This window comes from Cygnus atratus, chromosome 1 (assembly GCF_013377495.2).
Source record: "Cygnus atratus isolate AKBS03 ecotype Queensland, Australia chromosome 1, CAtr_DNAZoo_HiC_assembly, whole genome shotgun sequence".
NCBI classification, from domain to species: domain Eukaryota; kingdom Metazoa; phylum Chordata; class Aves; order Anseriformes; family Anatidae; genus Cygnus; species Cygnus atratus.
Window position 1 is genome coordinate 27,805,129 of NC_066362.1, and position 22,500 is coordinate 27,827,628.

The window sequence follows — 22,500 nt, forward strand, 5'->3', positions numbered from 1 at the left end:
ACCCTGCCATAAAGAAGTAGAAATGGAAACTAAGACTAATCTTTTATGTCTCGCTGTTGCAACATTTCCAGCAGACACCTGAGGCTTAGAACATCCTATGGGAAGCTAAGGTCATGCAGTATCTACCTCAGCATAGAATGTACTAAATTTGAATATACCTATTAGGACCCACAGGCAACAAGGTGCTTCAGTCGGCTAAGCTTAACTGTATTTGTTCTTGTTTGTTTGGGAGACAGGTTGCATGGGAACACAGAGACATTTAGCAATGATTTCAAATGCTTTTCAGTGATAAAAAAGTGTCTTCTTTAATAAAGAGAAAAAAACATTCATCCTTTTTTATGACATTGCATCTGACTATGTGCCTTGGAAATTAAGGGACTTTTGATAAGTTTTATTTATTTTGTATCTTTTCTCAAGTATTTATAAGTGCTGAAGAGAACTTTGGAGCTCCATTTAAGCTTCAAATTCCATATTTTCTCTTCACAATTGTGGCAAAGTTTTTGATGGAAGTTTTCAAGATTTTTAATCATGATATAGTATCATATTTGTCACATATTGTAAACAGTATTATTACAATATTCTGTCCCCCATGTAGCTCCCTAGTCACTGAATGTTGTTCATTGGTATGTTGAGCAGATTCCTTCATTGCTATGTTTGTCTTTGTGTAATTTAAAAAAAAAATCTGACTTCAGATCTTTTATTTTTTTACCAAATTAGTTCAGATCTGTTAGCGTGCTGTCCCAGATGTATTTATTACATTTCTGGGGTTGGAGTGCAGCCACTGTGCAAACAGGGAGGATAACAAGAAATGTCGATTAAAACGCATTACAGGTTAAGATACTAGTTTCTCTTGTGGTGTAATTTGAGTATTAAGGACGTTTTTTTTTGTTGTTTTTTTTTTTTTTTTTGTATGGACAGTTCAAAGATTATTTTGATGATCAGTCTGTGGAATTAATACCTTAGAAGACTAATGAGGACATAAAAATGTTCATTTATTCAACTACACTTTCATCCAGATCAACAGTAAATCAAGACCAAAATCAAGCACTCCAGTCATCAGTCATCCATTAAAAACAAACAGAACCATAGGCTTTTCTACCAGTACCTTAAGAGCACAGCTTCCTGAAAATATTGCCATACAAACATGTCTTTCTGGAAGTATAACCACAAATAAAAACACATAGGCTCTTGAAGCTGAAATTTAGAATTTGTTTTTTGAAATCAAAGATGGGGCAAAATTAAGGCATGTTGGACAGAGATGTAATGGATCTTCCATGTCTAATATCTTATGCATGTTCTGAGGAGGAAGCAACTATACAAAATATCTATGAAAACCAAAAATGGCCTGATCAGTTTGTTTGTTGTTGTTTTACCATATTCAAAATGGGATTTGAACACCCAATTTTATAAATTGCTCAATGTATTCTTATCTCAAAGACTTTTATCATACATAAAGAGTAAAATATTGGGATTGGTATGTTGTATTATGCAACTAATATGAAAATGTGTGTTCTTAAATAGATACATATTAAAATATTTTTATCTGCAAAATTGTGCCACCCATTTATTATACAAGGGGAACAGTGTAATAATGTATATTCCCATGTGAAGTGCTGAGTATTTAAACAAATTCTGAAGTATTTATGTATTGTGTCTTTTCATTAATAAGTGTGCTATTCAAATAGTCTAAGAACACGTTATAGCTTACAGACTTCTGACGAAAACTACTACATAACTGGAATTTGTGTTCTAAGATGAGTATGGCTCCTTGATGGCCCAATCTTTGGTTCAGAACTAGCCAGCATATTTATTAATGACCTAGAGGACACAGAGGATGATCTTAAAAAAAAAAAACCAAAACTTTTTGTAATGCAAGGACATCAGTGAAGACGATGAGATGTCAAATATGTGGTAAATGGAGAAAATCCAGGTAGAGGTTTAGAACATACTGTTCTATGAAGACAGGCTAAAAAAAAGGATGTCTTAGGCTATAGCAAGAACAAATCAAATGTCGGAATTAGAAATTAGCACAGAGCGAAGCACTGGTTGCCTGGGGAGCCTTGGACTCCCCATCCTTAGGGGCCTTTATGAACAGGTTAGACACATTGAGCAATTGAGTTCAGTCCTTGCTAACTCTTCAGTAGGATAAAGGGATGATAAGGTTATCACTTAGCAATGTATTATTACTGTGTCATGTTGGAAAGGCTTCATCAGAATAGCTGTCTTGTATTAAAGAAGTGCCAACAACCTGTATCTCCACCAGAGTTCAAAATACTTAAAATACTTACAAATACTGCATAACAGGAAGAGAAGTTACTGCTACTGTCCATAGCAGTAACAGAAAAGTATGGCGATTCTAAATTATTTCAAAAAGCTTTTTGATGAAGACAAAAATAAATGAGCGGAGTCATTTCCATAGGTCACCTCCTTTAAAACTGGTGAATCTACTGTTATAAGAGAAATTTTTGTACCCCAGCACTTTCAAAACTAAACTCGGTGACAGATCTTTTTAAGTATTAAAGAAAGATTCCAATAAGTTGCAGAGCTTCAGAATACATCTTCCTCACTCATAATTCGAAGAATGTGATGTCTCTCTGTCTTTGTGACTGCCTCAAACATTCACTCTTGCGCATGCCATTAAGACTTTCAGCATGCTTTACAGCTTTACACAGATTTCTGCTCTCCCCTTTTGAAACTGGCAAACTACAACTTCCAGTTCTCGTGTTCTCAGATGCACACTATATCCTTAAGGACACTATAATTTACAGCATTTAACTGGAACAACCGCCAGGTGCCAAAAGACAGGTAACAGTTGCTGGACACTTACAAGGGCCTCATCAAGACTATCTGTAGACTGCCAGAGAAGAGCTTTCAGGCTTCAAAGGAAAAAGATAACAGGAAGCTGATGGATAAATATATTCTAAGAAGGATTGTATAAAGTAACTCCCAAATATTTAGAGACAAAGCCAAATTCCTAAAGCCCACAATGAGTCATGTGATAAGTGTCTTTTGAATTTTGCACAAGATTAACCTGATCCTGCCTTGGGAAAACTTGTACAGTGTTATAGCTACTAAAATCCTGCTAAAATCTAGGCAATAGCAACAAAACAAGTGTTACATTCAACTTTTAAATGTTACAATGCATGCTGTTGCTGACAAGAAAACAACCAGATCCTATAACCAAGAACATGATTTCTTAATTAAATTGAGTTGAACTGGTGTCAACAAGAAGAAAAGATACTTGATACAATATTTTCAATTATGGATAGCATGTTTTCTACAGAGGTTTCACATCACATCAGTTTTAATGCAAGGGGAAACAAACACCAGCAAAACAGCAGTGAGAACACAGGGCAGCAAAATACAAATGATTACAGTAAACAAGGTTGTATTATGGTAGTAGAAATCCATGTGCTTATCCCAGGCTTTGAACAGAAAACATAACTTTCCATTGGAAAAAATACAAAATCAGAAAACGCCTTTTGTAACAATCAGTACTGAGTTACCACAGCAAACCTGAGCACTCTACCAAAACAGAAATATAACAATTTTAGTTTCCTTGTCTTTCTTTCATCCCATTCTATGGGATGGAAAACAATTATTTTATTGCTCATGTGTATGAAATGGAAAGGGGTTCAGCGTTTGATTCTGAAAGCAGCCAGGGAAGTGAGTACTACAACCACTTCAGACTTCTCAGTGGAACAAATTCTACAGGTTATCTCTGGGTCTTCTGAACATTGTTGACAACCCAAAATCTTTAATGTTATGCTAGAATCGTTTAAAGGAAAGTACTGTGGGAAGTCATGATCGAGAGAGATGCAGTCTCTCAGACACCTAAGTCAATGTAATGACAGGCATTGAAAAGACTTTGTCCTTGGCTTTGTATTGAAGAGGTGGCAGATGTTGAGAGAGAAAAGTTAACTAGCTCAATGGGTCTAGTGTGAGCTTTGTAGCCATATACTTATGGTCTGTAGCAAGTCATGTAATTTTTAAAGATATTTCAGTGAATTTCTGTTCCATGGAAGGGTTGCAATAATCAGTCTAAAATCATTAAAGGGTGATTTATTTTACTTATTTTTAATTATGTTGCAAATGGAAGTATTTTGTATTGCTATAGTGACCTAGGCAGCCAGTAACACCAGGGAGTTTCTTCCTCTGGTATGCAATGGCATAAAGGACAATAAATTAGATCATGTCTTCAAGTCTCTCAGAGGCTTATTTAACTTCTCTTTCAGACCTACTAGTTTTTTTTAAAGCTATCTTTATAGACTTCTCTTAAACAAAAACCACCAAATATTATTTGGAGAAATAATAATCACTATATGTAGTAAATGTAGTAAACAAAAAAGAAACAGAACAGTTGTTTTCCCTAGAAGATCTGGACCAGTATTTCCTCAGAGAAAGCTGCATCTCATCTCGCTAGTACCATCTCTAGGTCTGCAGAATACCCTGTAGCACTCTAAAAAGAAAAACCCTCCTTTCCAATCCAGTGTTTCTGAACTTGAATTCTTATATTTTGCTTCAACAGGCAAAAGGAGACAAATCCTTAAATCCTACAGTATTTTCAACATATCTACTTCTATTCAATACATTTGTCTCTTTACAATTTCATGCTATTATAAAAAGTTTATTATTTTTCTTAAGAAGTGAGCTGTTTATTGTTGTGACTACGTACAACCATTTAGGGAGATACTAATCCAAATATTGAAAAAGGAAAAAAAGCATATTAGATGAGTAATTAAATACAAGTTCAGTAATGCTACAGCTGTCACAGAATCCATTATTATTTTTCCTTGAACATCAGGAATCACTTTCTCTATGTATTTATCACATATACTGAAACACTGAAGTGCTATTATGTCTACATAAAATAATGCCTATATACTAATCTCTAGCTTCAAGTAAGAAAGGGAGGATGGTCCTATTGTCATGTCTCCCTGTCAGGCAGTTGTGGGTGCACTACCTCACTTCACTAAGGATGAAGCGAAGATACAATATACCGGAAACTATGTACTGGAAGCTAAATACCTTCAAAATATACTTCTTTCCATATCTATTATCTTATTCATTATTAAGAAATTCAAGTCTACCGTGGTGGAATTTCAAGTTGAACTGACTTGGTATTAAGATGGAAAAGAGGGGCAACGGCCATAGCTGGCAGCATGGCAGGCACGACTGCAGACTCTTACAGCAGATATAAGTGCACTGGAACAACTAGTTAAGCCACTAAAGTATGTCATTTTTAGTTCATCACTGGAGAGACAGCATAAGACAGAATTAATGATCTATGGTCTACAAGGTGCCTCTGGCACATCAAGGTGTAGGAGCAAGTAAGAATGAATTTGGATAAATCTACTACTGCCTTTAAAACTTGTACAACTAAAGACCTGCTTTCCTATTTATATTAGGCATTGGTGAAATCTTATCAGTCACTATAAATTAATCTACAGTTCTTCATGCTTCCCCCTCGATTATTTAAAAAAAAAAAGGCTGGTAAGTCCTGTTAGGACTTACCCCATCATTACCAACTGCACAAAACTGGTCCTGTACACACAACTTTTCTTTTGTGATACTCTAAGAAGATGTAAACTCAGTTGTTGCTGACATTTGTAACATCCATCTCTTCAATAAACACCTGATATGACTCTACTGGTGTCTGTAACACAAAACCCAAAGCACCTTTCTCTTTGAGCTTGGTTGCTAATAAGACTGGTTGCTTCTTCTCAGTGTGTGTGTGTGTGTGTGTTTTTATGAAGATATACTCACTTTAAGATCACAGGATAGTTTAGGTCAGAAGGGGCATCAGAATATCTCTGCGTTAACCTCCTGCCAAAGACGACACAGCTTTTTGGTCAAGACCAGTATGCTCAGGGCTTTACCCATTTGGGTCTTGAAAACTTCCAAGGATGGGCTGGAGACTATACAAAGTCTCTGGCAACCACCCTACTGACTAACTGTTCTTGTGAGGAAAGGGTTCTCTTTACATCCAGTCTGAATATCTCATTTTAACTTACGCCCATGTCTCTCAGCCTACCATCATGCACCACAGTAATGAGCCTGGCTCCATCCTCTTGCTAATTTCCCAGTAGGTACTGATGATCAGGTCCACCCCAAAGCTGTCTTTTCTCCAGGGTGGTCAAGGTCAGCTCCCTCAGCATCTCATAGAGCAAGTGCTGCTGTTACCAACTACCTTGGTGGTATTAAGACACTTGAGTTATATAATATCTTTTTTTTTCCCCACATTTGAGATACCAAAACCAGGGACAGTATTCCAGATGTGATCTAACAAGTGCTGAGCAGGGGGAGATAATCATTTCCCTCAGTCTCTTAGCTCTCTACTGCTCTTAATACATCCCAGGATGCTGCTGATCTTTTCAGCTGCTAGGTATCTATGCTGATTCACACTCAGCTTGCTCTTTGCCTACATCCCCAGGTCCTTCTCTTCAGAGCTGCTCCCCAGCCAGGCAATCCCAGAGTCCATCACTAGGGAATCTTCTTTTCTGAGTGCAGGGCTTAGCATTTCCTGAAGTTTCTCTTGGCCAAGTCCTTCAACTCATCCAGGTTCCAATGAACTGCTATCCTATCCTCACAAGTACCCTTTGTTCGCCCCAATTTATGTTATCTTCAAATTTGATGAGAGAACAGTCCATCCTCTAGAACATCAATAAAGCTGTTAACAGGATAGGTCCCAGCATATTCTTATATTCCAGAAGAAATAAAGACAATCATATGCTACCCAGGTGTGGAAAATGGAAGACCAGAGTAAAAGGCAAGAACAATTACTAATTAGTGAAGATCTAGCATGAATACAGAAGAGAAAAGTTCCTCTGAGTACTTACACATCTCAAATATCAGAGGGAGGAGGACAGCAGGAAGATACTAGTTATCTGGAAATGTGAAGTGACCACATGGTACTATTTTAAAGAGAAGAATATGCCACAAGCAATATAGAGTGTCTGAAATGGAGGTAAAAACAATTAAGACAACAATACCAAAACCCCACAAAGAAAAGGTTTATTTTACCTGTACCTTTTGGATTTCACTGGAATATAGAGAGCAGAAAATATTAAGACATTACACTTCTATTACAGGAAAAAAAAAATCACCTAGAAACTTACTGGCTGAGAAGACATTGCCAATTAGTTCTGCTACAACCAAGAAAATATCTTCTTGCTCATATGCTACAGACAAGAAGGTTCCAGATTTCAACTTTAGCAATTTTGCTAATACTGTAGACTGCTAAGACTTCATAAGATATTTGAAAATTTGTACAAAGATTCCAGATCTGAGAGCTCTTTATTTGGAGAAAAAGATTTTAATGAACTAAAATTGAGAAATGTGGCTGTAAACAGTCACAAGAAATATCAGATGGAGATTAGGAGTGACTGAAGGCAGAATAAGAAATGAGGAAAAGCCACAGATATGAAGAAAAATGATTTTTTGGAATGAAATACAGATCTCATTTAAGTCAACAGCAAAATTCCCCTTGACTTCATTAGGGTCAAGATTTCACTTGTGAAGTTTACTCACATCAGATGTAAGTGAAACATGCAATGCATCTGACAGAATGCTCGTGGAGAAGAGGGAATAACCAAAGGTGATACACATTTTGAAACACGTATTTTTCTTCCACGCAAATGAGGTGGAATAACAAGTATATATAAGGCCACTAATTCTACTTGCCCTTAGAGGGCTCTGAGTGCAATACAACAATAAACAAGGAGATCTGATTGATATATTTTTACTAGAATATTCCCATGAGAAATCTCAAAAATCTCTTACTAAAATTAGAGATAAAATTCTGCCAATAATGAAAAGATAAAAGAAGAACAAAAGATTATTTCACAACATGGAAGTAGGTTAACAGTGAGAATTCTCTAAGATCCTACATTTGATTTGTTTTTAATATAATTATTAATATCAAAGTAGATAAACAGAAGTAACAAAATAATACATTAGTCATAGATAAAAGTGTGAGAAAACTAAGAAAGTTGACAATCCATGGCAGATCAATCTATTGTTGACAAATACAATTAAAAATATACTACCTATACGTATCTATTTACTGTAAGTGCTCAGGAAATGTGTTGTTAGGAATTCTTCAGTGACACCTCTTCTGAAGAAGTCCAATGCCAGTATGTTTACACTAACTGGGAGAGAATAATGACAGTGAAAATATGAATCATAGAACAGCTCAAGTTGGAAGGAACCTCAAAGATCATCTAGTTTCAACCCCCCTACCACAGACAGGGATGCCACCCATTAGACCAGATTGCTCAGGGCCTCATCTAACCTGGTCTTCAACACCTCCAGGGATGGGGCATCCACAACCTTTCTGGGCAACCTGTTCCAGGGCCTCACCACCCTCTGCGTGAAAAATTACCTCCTAACCTCTAATCTAAATCTCCCTTCTTTTATTTTAAAACCCCTTGTCCTGTCATTATCTGATTGGTCAAAGTGTCGCTCTCCGTCTTTTTTATAAGCCCCCTTTAAGTACTGAATGAAACATGCTTATAGTTATACCAGGCCATCACTTCAACTAGTATATTCAAGGTAGTTGATTACCTGTTAGCTATTACTCATCTCAAAAGCAAGAAAGAACAACAAAAGTGACCTGTGGCATGGTATACATTTCCGTAGAAGGAAACGCTAAATAATTATAGGAGTGATTTGATATGATTTAATTTATCTGCCACTACAGTCAACACAGAAAAATCAACAGCTTGGAAACATGAGTAGAAGTGATATATTAGAAATATGGAAATAGGTAAAATACAGGAAAAAAAGCAAATGTTCATACTTTATCCTTACACATAATTAAGGGTCAACTGATTTAATATGGCATCTTTCATGATCACTTTATCACTACAATTATCCCACTACTAATTTCTTCTCATGATAAAAAAAGCACAAGGCTACCACTAAAAAAAAAAAATGTGAGAATCCTCAGTAAGTTATACAGCTCATTGGGACAACATTATTTAATAGAATTAAAATATATAAGCATTTAAGAATTCTGACATGCCATTTACCATTACTCTATAGGAAAATATTCTAACAGATACTGACCCTCATACCACAGAAGCAAACCAGCCATTAATTCACAGAGATTATAAGCAAACCTCTCCTTTTTCCTTTCTATATCACAGCACTTCCCAACTCAGGGGCGATTTTGTGCTGTTTATCTACAAAATATACCAATAAATTTGTTCCTAAAATGGTTGTAGACAGTGTTCTGGCACATCTTTCTCTATCGGTTTGGCTCTGCACAACCACATCAAAATGCAAACTGGTTCACTTAAATTAGAGACATAAAATTTGTGGTTTCTATTCTAAGCAAAATTCAAAAACAGATATTGGTGGCAAATGAGAATGAAAAGGCAAACATGTAAAACAAGCTTTTGAAGAATTTCAGCTTTATAATAACGAATCAGATTTGAAAAAAGTTGAAAATTTAAAAAGCAAAGCCTCATATGACCTCACACTTCCTTTAAAAAAAATAGCTTTGTAAAAATAAATTTGTAGAGAATAAAGAACTTAAGTTACTGATAGATTTGTTGATGCCCACATGACAATTTCCCTTTAAGGAAAAAAAAAGCCAACAAAAAACCCTAGATAACTGATTAAAAATTGTTAATGAAATTGATAATAAATTAATTAGGTCTTTAAAAATAATGAAAATAAAAAATAACACATATATATATATACTTAAACTTGACAAGAAAATGCCAAGGTAATAAATAAGGATACCTGATCTGCACTGATATATTATCAGCTATGAATGCTAATAATACTAACTGCAAAAATAATCATACGAAATCTTTGCTTTTACTGCAGTGAAAGAAAGGATCTTTCCGAAAAACTGATATTAGCAATATATTTTCTTTCCATTTCAAATGCAACTCAAAACTCATGCACAATTAGCCTTTACAGGATCAGAATTTTTAGGAAGCAAGTTCTGATTAAGAAGATGACCTTAATATATATTTTCTGATTCTAATGACTGTGACCAAAATTCTCAGCTTTGACTTTGGCTTGCTTCCTTTGGTGCCTAAATAAATGCATCTGCTCTGTAATAGAACCACAAAAAGTAGAAACTTGACTAGAATTTACCTTAAGGCACAGGCCTCTAATGTCTTTCAAGAACTCCACTGTGTGCGGTTCAAACGTCAAAAGTTAACATGCTAAACAAAGAAAAGGATTAGGAAAAAAGAACATAGAAATTTTTAAGATAAAATTGGAAGGAAAATGATGAAATACTAGAAACGTGAGTGTTCGAATTTTTGGAGGAGTTGTTGAACAACAATCCAAGAAGAGCAGGCTTGATAACAACAAATTTTAAGAAAAGAAGTTACATATCTGCCATGTAGTATCTAATGGTTGTGAAGTTTTAAGTTTTTGTGTAAAGTATACATTTTTTTACCAGCAACAACTAAATATCTGTTATTCACGGATTAGAGCAGGCAAGTGTTCTCTATGTAAAATCTGGAGAGCTATTCAGTGAACCACGAAAAGAATTTGAACTGTACTGTGTTTTTTTTTTTTTTTAAATATATCTTAACATACATATAGCCTATATAAAACTTCCAACACCCTTTTGTGAGTTTTTATAAGCTAAACCATGTTTTTCCACAGTGCAACCTGAAAATTTTGTTATGAAGCAGCAACAAGGGATTAAGTAGCGTTACACTTGTAGCTAGGCCTGGTACCATTTACTTTATGGACAGTGTTCATCAAAAATCTTAATTCACAAGTATGCTTGATGATAATTCTTTCAGCAGGGTGTTACCAGAATGATTCCTTCTCATATATTAAGTTTATTGAAGATTTTTTTTTTCCTTCAGTGTTTAAGAGCTAGGACTTGAACTGAAACTAGCTTTGCCTTCCAGGACAACTCTGGAGAATGGCCATCTCTTCTGCTTGCTTTTTGCAAAATAACTTATGACAACATTTAACAAGTACATCTGCATGTCACACTCAGCAGGGACAAATGGGTCAAACTTACCTATGTAGGACTGTCTTCACTGCCCTAGCTGACATTTCTCACGTTAGTTCAATCTTATGCTCAATATATATTTTTCTGTAAGGCCAAGGTTCATTCAGTCTTAAAACTAGGAGTGCTTAAAGATACTTAACTATGACAGCTCTTCCAAATTACAAAGTAAATGGACTCAGTCAGTCTCAGCCAGCCTCTAGTAAGAAATGACATACCTGAAAAAAAAAACACCTTATTTTTCACATATATCATAAGAATAAAATAAAAGGTTGGAAGACCTCAAAAGGTCATATTGTCTTTCCATCCCCTTCCTGTAACCCAAAACAGAATCATTTATACCTAAAACACTTCTCACAGATGCTTCTCTGATTTATTCCCAGAAGCCTATAGTATCAGTCTCCCTGTGCTAGTATACATATTGGCACTTCTCTATCCTACAGTCAGAAAGGTTTGTTGTTTTCTGGTGGCTAGCCTACATCTTCCTTGCTGAAATGTTAATCAATTACTTCTTGCCCTACTCCTAACAGAAAAGTTCATTCCCATCTTCCCTACAATAGCTTTCTGAAGACTTATTTCCCCATTCAGTTTCTCTCTTCTCAACTAATAAACCTATTTTTAGTCCCTCCTTGGTCTTCAGCAAAGGCCAATCTCTCTACTAAATTAGCACAGCAAAGGAGTGGGGAGAACGGTATACAGATAGATGGCATGGATTGCCCACTGATCTCATCATCTCTTGAAGAACAAAGGTAGGCTGAGCCCACAAATAAGACCCAAGACGATGTGTCATCATCTTAAGAGCCTGATGCCTCACTTGCCCCCATGCTTCTGCTGTTTGAGATTTGCCACAGTTACAGCCTTCTTCTGACAATCTACCTATATTCTTTTAGAGTCACATGAGAATCAGGATCTACACTGACTAGTCACCCTGACTATAAGAAATGAGTTGTCTTTGACTATTTTTATTCCCATGGTTGGTTATTTTTGTTTGGGTGTTTTTTGTTTTGTTTTTAATATATCCATCGTGCCTTTTTTGAAGTTTGTTGTCCACAGCAGTCCCTTAGAGGTCTTATCAAAAGAACTGGGTGGAGGATAGAGATTACTTTTACACACAACATTCCTTTTAAGTATGCTTTCACAACCACATACTTTTGTCAACATACATTCAGCTGGTCATCAGCTACAATTTTAAGAGTCTTTACTTAAGAATGACTGCTATACCAGTCATCACCACCTCATAATTACACTAGTGATTGTTCTTACATGTAATGCTTCAAGCTTATTTTATTTTTTTTTCCAAAGCATTTCACCACATTTCTAACAACACGTGAATGCTAATCACACCTCCCATTTTTATGCAATTACATATTTAAGATTTGGATGTGAACAGCAACACATCTGAAGAATATGTTATATCCACGTGGCCTCAGCAGGAAAACACAAATAAATTCTGCCTGCAGACTGAGCTGATTAGGAGATATCTGAGTTATCAAGGGGCCTATATTAATATATCCTCCCTCTTACCTATGCTTACTTTGGCCTATGCTTAATGCAGATTTCTGCTTCAAAGAGGAGTATGTTCCAGCCTAAAGTAGTATATACAGTGCATTACATTGTTCATTACTACATCTACAAATATCTAACTACAAAATAAAATTATATTTTAAATTGTACTTCTAGCAAGTCCAGGTGGATAGAAAAAGAACAATTTGTTTCAACAAGAATAAAACAACCTTCATAGTAACAGACCAAACACTACTTGATGGGTGCTCATCTGAAGGCAATTTCACTGTTACCAGTCATGGTTTCACTATAAGTACATGAAACCAAAAGGTCAGTCTAATGCCAACTGGCATTGTGTCAAAGACTTCTCTAAACAAAGCAAGATGCTATTCTAAATGAGGACAGTGGTGTAAGAGCAGTGTTAAGTAATATACAGCTTCTATTCAAACTGTATCTGAAGATGTTTTTCAAAAATTAAACAATTCAATTATTACCTGGAGACTGCAAGAGATGGGGCAGGGATTTGAAAATCCTTTTTGTTTTGCCTTTGTACAGACCTTACCACAACAGCATACCCAGCCTATCTTTTAATACTGTACTGTAAAAATAAACCACAATGGTTGAGCTAAATTTAGCTAAAATGTTTTTCCCCCATAAAGACAGAAAGAAGAAACATTATATGCAACTATGTCTGGAATACTTCAAACAACTCAGTTACCACCTGTGCATGAAAATAAATCCAAACAGTAGTTTTACTGAACAGCCCCTAGAGAGATAACGAGAACGAACAGCCTACCATATCAGAAAAAGCCTACATGGCCTACCAAAATGAAGACTCAAAGTTCAGCGTGCTCACTATAACACACTTAAATAAACAGCAGGAGTGAGAAAGACTATATAAGGTAGAATGTATACCAGTAAAACTAAATTGGAATATATTTGGAAATGGGAATATGGCTTACCATCAAAGGAATGAAGTTCTGTAATGGCTTTCGAATTTGAGATGAACTATGATAAATTTAGGAGGAAATTGTATGACATGGTTGCACACAACATGAGTCTTATTTCCTGTGTTCTTAGAACAGGAGAAGATAAAAGCTCAGAGAACACTTTTCAGCGGTGATGACTGATAATGCCAAATTTGCAAGGAAACAAGAAAAGGGGGGGAAATAGGGAATGAATAAAAAAGTTGGGGGAAGCCCCTAATTACTAAGAGTACTACTATCACAACGTAACACTGCAAAGAAACATTTCCCCTTATCCATCTTAACCACAAGCTTATGGATGTCTTTGAAAAGTGTTAGTGAGAGGCAGTGATCATACAAAGGCTGTGTAACATCATTAAACTGCTATTAATAGATACAGTGGAACAAATGAACTTGATAAGTCTGGGTAAAGGAGGAATACTACTGGGTTTGCTCGGCCTAATTTAAGAAATACATTTAATATTGTTATTTAGTTGGAGAAAACAATTGGAAGGCCTGAAGAATATTACAACTATAATCCTTTGAGAAATTGTATAAGGGTCAGTGTGTTATACATATGCATTCCCAGCAGTGTTTTAAATCGCAGACTGCTGTTAGATGCCAAAATCACATTTTCCCAACTGAACTTTGCCAGAACACTGTGAACACTGATTTTGTATATGGACTTTACTAGGTTATATGGACTTTACTAGGTATAATCATACCTTTAGTTATCTTGAGATTTGATTATTTTAACGGGCTCTACACAAGGGATTTCACGCTGAGATAGTCTTTCTATAAACTCTTTAAAAAAAAGATTGTATTGAAAATTTTAGTCTTAAGATCTGTGTTAAAAGAGTTTTCTACAAATGCTAAAGACTAAATAATTGCCAAATAATAACCCTTACCCAGCATAATGTCCTAGATTTTTCCGTGAATCTCTGCCTGAATGTATGGATCATTATATAAAACCCTATTAAACTACTGGTATAAACATTACCAATTGGCTATAATTGTATGTTTTTATTTGACTGTTTACACGATACTTAAGTGTAAAGACACAGTTTGGACACGTACCTACAAAAATTATTTAGAAGGTCTACTTTTAAAAAATTTGGCTTATAACATTATTCTAAACCCAAATGCAAAGTGGATAAAATCGAAAACCATGCACACGGTTTTAGAAATACACTGTTAATGGCACTACCATCTCAGCTTTTGTGTTGTACTTCAGCAGGAATCTCTTATGAACTAAATTCCAAGTGTGTTACAGAACCATATCAGTGACAGATTTAGGTGCACAACTGTACAGCTTCTAACATTTTTAACATCTGTAGCAATATTTAAGATGCACCCTTTTCTTATACATACTTGTTATGTGAAAAGCATAAATACCTTGTCCATCCATACACTGAGAATTTATGACAGCAGGGCCACAAAGTTTTCAGCAATACAGCTTCCAAAAAGAGTCTGTGAAACCCCGCAGGAGCCTACAAACTTCTACAAGCTAAGCTTTGGGGATCTGACACTTTTCAGCTGAAGGCACTGTATCTCTGGAGTGATCTTTTTGTCAAGAGCATTGGGAATGAACTGTAAAAGCGCAACAATTGGGGTTGGAATAATATAAAGAAGAAATAGCAACTACTGATCCAAAGTAAGACATGTAACATTTAAGAAGCTAAAGAGGAAATGATAAAGGACTGGAACATCGGTCTTGAAAGATAAGAGAATTGATGAACCAAAGCAAAATGTAGAGGAAAAATGGATTGAAAAGTAAAGTAATGCAAAATCAAAAAATAGGAGAATATAAATATTTAGGAAAATGTTCATGTGAAAAGCTATGTCAATTGGAATTATGAAAAATATTATTAATCAGAACATCTTTACTTATTTTTCCATTAGGACCTACATACAATTGGCTCTGTACAAATAGCAGGAGGCACAGTCACAACTCAGGAGTTCACTGTCTTATGATCCGTAAAATCAGTAAAAATTAAAAAAACTAAATGGTAAGAAAACAATATGAGAAAGCGTTGAATTGCTGGACTTGCCTGTCACTTTCACTTGCTTTGTAGTGCTAGGCAAAGCCAAAATTATTCCATTGCTTATTCTTACAATGGAACTTCTTTCAATGGGAATATGCTCAGACAAAAGCTGTAACCTTTATGATCCTATGCTTCTTAGCTCTTACTCTTTCCACTTAAAAAAAAAATAAAAATCAGTTGTTGCAAAGTCTTTCCCCATTATCTTCCTTAAGACTCATAAATAAATAAAAATGTGTTTAATTAAGCAGGTGTTAAAATGTCATGTGATTAAGTGAGGCCTTTTTGATGAACAAGGATACTCAGAAACACCGCAATTGCTACTACATTCGTTGGCTCCATTACATGCTTCTCACCTATTTAATAATGCTTATATTCCTGTTAACTGATGTGTTTTGAGAGTTTATTTTCCTCTACTTCTTATGTAAGTCAAGTCTTATACAATGAAGAAGAGATTTGGATCATAGCAGTTTCCTAGAACAGAACAAGCCTCCAAGGTAAATGCAAGGAGATCATGAAGTGGGACAATGTAACGATACCACTCCCCTCTCCCCCCTCTCCCCTCCCTTCCCCCCCCCCCCCCCAAAAAAAAAAAAAAAAGGAAAGGAAAGTAGGAAAGACAGAGGACTGGAACATTATGAAGTTAAAGAAACAAGGGAATGAAAGGGATTAAAACTGGAATGATAGGTAACCTACTGTAAGTGGTGTGAAAGCTTAACAGTAGGGGACTGGAATAATCAGATATGGGAACAACCTGACAATGGAATGCTTTCAAACTGAAGGACCTCAAAAGTAAATGATCTTAGAGTAGAATAATCATATTTGCCTCTGGGAATAAAATTTAAAGATAAAAAAGTATGAACAAAAATAACAAGTTTGATGATTATGCAGATAGAACTGCAAAGAGAAATGATCCATTCAGGGCAGGAGTGGGAAAGGTAAAGCAGAAAGGTTGGGAACGACAGCAGAATACAAAGGAAAAGGTGACTGAAACCACAAATGGCTGGAACTCATCTCTTCAGAGACAGAACTGAAGATGAACGATGGCACTGGATAAATTCATTTTTCTAATTCATCTCAGATTGACTATTACTCTTGTTTATTTGGACAATATTTATTCTTTCTCACAAGAACATGATGTAACATTTTCTAAAAACAGCTTTAAAGATCATGGGATGTATGTGTGTCCTGACGTTTGGCTTCAAATACTTCCAGTCTTACAGAGCTCACTCAGTAACATAATAGTCATATGAGGTTATATGAACTCATATTTTAACAAGTAACTTTCTCAAGACTTACTTTTGCTTTTCATTGTACTTTTAAAAAAGCAACCAACAATTATAATTCTAGAAAATAAAATGAAATCCATTACCTTCAGGATTCTGGATTTGCTGTTAAGAACTAGATTATTTTTATAATTCAATTAAGAATATAAGAGATTAGATGCATTGTCATCAGTCTACGCTCTCATACAGCATGAGCAGCAAGAAAAACATGACAACAGCCTTATTCCACAAAACCTCACCAGGATATTTAACTTCCCTATCTCCTTCGTTAATTCCTCTTATTAAATGAGCTGCAGTGAATTGTAACAGAATGGCATAACCACCTTATTGCTTCCTATGTTGAGACTACATTTTCCTCCGTCTACAATTTTCCATGTTTTCCGATTACTATTTTTTTCCTGCCATCAGCTTTGCAGTTTACTTTTTTTTTTTCCCACCAAATTTATACAGTTAAGTAAAAAGGAATTTCACGTGATGCATTTGCCAAAACATAAACACATGGACAACAGATGCTTTAAGTGCTCTGGTAGTGCCCTATAATTCTGGTCCATACCGAATGCTTTAAAAAAAATAAAGAAAGAGTCTTAGGTATTGATTTCAATGAAAAGAACACTGTTCAGCACTGATTTTTGACAATTGCTATTAGAGGAAATTGGAATTTTGAACAGTACATGTCCACAATAAGTAAAGCATCTCCTCATTGAAGATTTATCCCTCAGTGAAGAATGGAGCACTTGATGTCCACATCAACCTACCAGAAACTAGATTTGAAGAATAATCACAGACAGAACTTTGATTTCTTTTGAAACACAGAAATTAAATCTAGGATTTGAGATCCCACCAGTGATATGCTGCACATGGGATCGTGGAATCATCTTTCATCAGACTAGAAATGGAAACTGGGAAGCACGCAGCATAAGATTTCTGATGCTTTACATAATTATTAACTCATGAGATATTCTAACTACCAAGCCATAGTTATACTGATCACCTAAAAGTTACCTCAGTATTTAAGTGTTCAAGAAGTATAAGAAGTAGAGCAGATTATATATCATTAACCAAGGCAAGAACTGGAAAGCTTTTGAAGTGCCACTGCCCGGGATTCACTACACTTAACCATTTGAATGTTAACATTTAGTTGAATTTATATTCCTACTGTTTTTCTCTAGTCAATGACCAGGGACTATTTTCTAAGTAAGCAGATTCACCCACCTATGTTAGACATCCATACACAGATGGATAAGTTGATTACTGTAATTGCTCTCACTACACTGTTTTTGAAAATCAAATGTAAAGGACCAGGTCCAAATCCAAAGATTCGAACAACTTTCTTCTCTTTCTGACTGCAAGTAGCTAAGGTATTATACAGTAATAGAAAACAATTTCTTTGATATGTTCTCATGTTCAAAGCACAGATACACTGACTACTGAACATGCAAATGCAATTTTTATTATGTATATAAAATTTAATTTATCAAACTAAAAAATATAAACATACCAAAATGAGAAATTTCCACTGGTATATATTTATCTGGTATAACTAAATTCAATATTCAATATAGAATATTCAATATAGAATTCATTTCTAACAACTATATGCATAACTTACATAGGTACTTAGCTTTCACTCTGCCACTGGGACTCTTCGTATTTCTTGCTGATGGTCTAATACCAAATAAACATTTACCCCTTGGATCTTGATCTAGAATCCAGACCCTGCCCTTTCCCAGATGAATGCTCTGATCCCTAAATTGCACCACATCCTACTGCCTCTTCCCCTAATACCATCTCTGTCATTCCTGGCAACATTGGCAGGCAGTAACTGCTCAGCATATTCCTGGTGTCGCGACCAGTACACTTTCTTGGGAATCAGGAGACACAGGTTAAACCTACTTAAAGACTAATAGAGCCACCTACTTTATAGGTGAATGCACCTATAGGTGAATATCACCACCAAGAACACTCCTCCAGCAGAGAAACAGCAAGACTTCCTGGGAGAACCGTCTGGGGAAGATACAAGTGGCTGCTTGTGGCAGCAAAACACAAGTTATTTTCACTATTATTCACTAGTACTAACTATTTTTGATTTCAAGAATAAATCAGAATTATGTAATCTGTGTAGGAAATGTAAAGTTTAAAACCTCTCTTCACTTTTTGCTACATTCATTACTTATTTTACTTCTGTCGCGCTTTCCCTATGTTTTTTTTTTCCCACTTTAAGTAACAGTACATTAGCAAAAACATGGGGCACTGCTAAACATGATCATGGAAGCAGGAAGAGGTGGTCTCTTTTTTCTTACTCCTCTACCTCCTGCAATAGCCCCTCCCTTCCATGACTTTTCAGAATTCCTTGCAGACTACATTCCCTTTTTCATATTCTCATCTCTTTAAGCATGGAAAAGGCAAACATTTAGCAAGTGAGTAGCACACCAGACATAGTATGCGTCTTCTGGTTGACAGTTCACAGTCTCATAGAAGACCAGTAATCTTGCACTATATTTGGTGTAAGGCTTGAACAAGCATAACCTCTTTCTCCAGTAGTATCTTGGTACATTTACACTGTTACTTCAATTGAGAGCTAAGCGACATGTAGACAGTTTCAAAACAGTAACCACAACAAGTCCTGAAATTGCCAGTTTTGGCAAACAACATATAGAAATGAGAGAGGAAGGCTAAAGCTCAAGTTGGGGTGTAACTCAAGGGTTTTGTTTGTTTTTACAGGCAAGAATTGCTACAATATGTACCTATAAACACAGTTATAAACGTAGCCATTTCTACATAATCATATGCACAGACATCTCAGTTTATCCAGCTGAATGCCAGACAGTACACAGGATATGTAAACATCTCTGCCAAACACTTACAAAACAACTTTGATAACAAGTGTCATTCTTTTCTGTAAAGTAGCTGTTTTTAACACACATGATCTAACTCTTGTTTGCTCTTTAAAGTTTTATTGTCATGGCATTTTATACAGGAAGAGAGCATTAGCATACTCAGGAGAACTGCTAAAAGTAAAAGGCCTCAAGCTACCCACTGCATGGTTGATAGCATAAAGCATGGGATATAAAAACTTTTGTCTGATTGCTCACTTTACTTGTTTTAGAGTAGTGTTACTCTCAAGAGCATATATTCATGTTCTTTCTACTTCAAGTTTTATTACTTCTTTTGTATTATTTAATACATCTAAAGACACTTCCAAAAGACAAATTTTTCCATTTTGAAAAAGTAATGGTTTGGAACATGATAAAATACATTAATGTTCACAGTGTATTATTTTCAAAGGCAAGTAGAATAAATGTGCAATAAAACAATTAAATGCATGACAATAAACAACTCTATTTGATCATAGATATATTAACATGCCAAACATAAGAAAACTCTGTAATACATTTCCCCTAAAAAAGGTCAGATCAAAATGGATTCTCCACACACCAGAGCATAAGTAAAAAGAGATTTTGGTCTCAATTACCATTACTGCTAAATATCCCACTCCAGAAATTAAAATTAACATTAAAAATGTGAAAGAGAAAATGGAATGAAAAAAAGGCAAATTGGATCATCTACTTTAAAAACAGAAAACACTATGACCATAATTGTATACACACATTAAAAATCATCCTACAGTAAACTTAAAACTAAGTCTACTTAGATATCACACTGCTAATTATTATACAAATAACCTGGGAAACAATACCTCCAAGATACATGTTTTACTATTTAGTAAACAAGAAACTGCCACATTTGACACCACTGATTAAGACCAGGCATTTCTAAAGCTTCAGACACATTTCTGAAATCCACAATACATCAATTTTTAATACTTCCACTCTCTCAGCTCCATTAAAAAGATGGTAGGGGAAAGATTTTAGAGTAATTAATGATATAGTTAGCTGCTAAATATTAATAGGAATCGTAGTCTTGCATAAAATATAACATATAAACCTTGCCAATACAGACGCACCAGTAATTAAACTTGAATATGTAATTACACTGATTTATAAGACAGGCAAAAAGTTACACTTTACTGGCTTCTATGTAAACTGTGGGCAACAGTTAAACTTTGCATTTTACGGTTTATGTAAATGGGCAATATCTCCACTACAGTTCATAAATGGTTTAGAGACTCACAGTTAAAATTACAACTAACACCAACATGCATGTTCTACATTCAATGCTTGCAAGCAAGTTGAAGAGGTTTGAAGAAAAAAAGCTTAAAACCAATCTTACTACACAGTAAATGAAGAAGTATCTATTTAAGTGTTTTAATATAAATGTTTAGTTTCAAATACATAGTTCCAGGTGTTTCACTTACCTACGTTTCAAAGCACTTTCGAGTAATATTGGTTCTTAGACTAAGACTTTTTTTCTTGAAAGTATGCGAACTGCACTTACATGTGAGGCTGAGGAGAGCAGCCCGGACTGCTATTTCCATTACTGTCAATGTGATCCAGCGAACCATTGAGATCTTCATGGACTGCCTGCAGTAAGCCACTGGATGCGTTATTTATCAATCCTGGGTTACTAAGCAATGGTAAACTACTCTCTGCCAGTGCAGCCTAGCAAAATGAAGAACAAAAATAAAATTCTCAGTCCTCACACATACAAACCACTTCTAAATGTTCATACACATACAAATGTACACACACAAAGCAGCTCATTTTGAGTAGCTGTAGAAATGGTCAGAAGGACTTTATTCATTTTCCAGTTATTTATACATTCAGACTGTAACAGCATCTCTATTTCTGGTTTACTATTTCTCTTACATATGTTTCATTATTTTCCATTATTATTCCATGTCCTGATATTCTTAGTACTTCTTAGTTTTACATCATTTTTTGACTTAGAACTATACTTAACCCCTATGCCCTTCCACACAATGTATGGCTCCTTTGTAATGCAGGCAGCTGCTATACTTTAAAAAATGACCAGAACTTAACTCAAAATAAAGAAGTCCTGACATTTGCCTCTTCTGCATAAAAATTATATATTATAATTAAACTTTAAAGTTTTTGCCATGAGCACCATGTTCCCCAACACTATGATGTGAAATCATTTATGACAGCTTGGATAAATATTAATGCATATCCACATGCATTTGCAAGAGCTTCTATCAATCTAACATTTGCAGCAAAACTGAGTGTTCCAGATTTTGCCACAGGGTGTCCTTCTTGCTTCTTCACATCAAAAGTAGCATGAATAAGAACAAGTACTTCTTGCAGCGCTAGGTAATACAACTTACTTGGGTGATAAACCCAACTATTTAGGATGACCATAACGTTCACATAAACATAAATATAAGCTACTCCATACAATAATATAACAAGAAATAAAATACTTCACATGTAATAACAATGTGTGAAAAAAAAGGTTTTTTGTTTTTGTTTTTTTTTTTACCTGCAAGCTTGCATTAAGAGCTGCTCCATAGCCTAAGCTGGTGGGTATGTTTTTCACTAACGTTGGGCTTCTGAAAATAAACGATTTTTCAAAGTTTAAAAAACAGGCAGACATGCTGGCTGGCTCACTGGGTTAATGGATTGGTGTTTCAGCTCAGAAGACCCGAGTTTGAAAAGGAAAAATGAAATGAAGTTGGGGGTGAAGGGGCTCAACCCACCAGAGCACAGTGATTTACTCCTATCAGAAAAGCAAGCGCTATGCTGTAATTAGACCCATGTGAAAATATGCTCTGAGAGCAGGGACATGGTGACTTG

General features: G+C 35.4%; 1 protein-coding gene across 2 annotated transcripts in view; it reads right to left on the reverse strand.

Annotated features, from left to right (window-relative positions):
• The window catches only part of FOXP2 (forkhead box P2), a 436,542-nt gene that overhangs the window by 6,446 nt on the left and 407,596 nt on the right, over positions 1-22,500 (reverse strand). For both annotated transcript variants that reach the window (XM_050716107.1, XM_050716108.1), the window contains 2 exons: positions 22,187-22,256; positions 21,185-21,348 (listed from right to left, as the gene is read on the reverse strand). In XM_050716107.1, the coding sequence (XP_050572064.1) occupies positions 21,185-21,348; positions 22,187-22,256 (234 nt within the window). The remainder of the gene's footprint in view (positions 1-21,184; positions 21,349-22,186; positions 22,257-22,500) is intronic.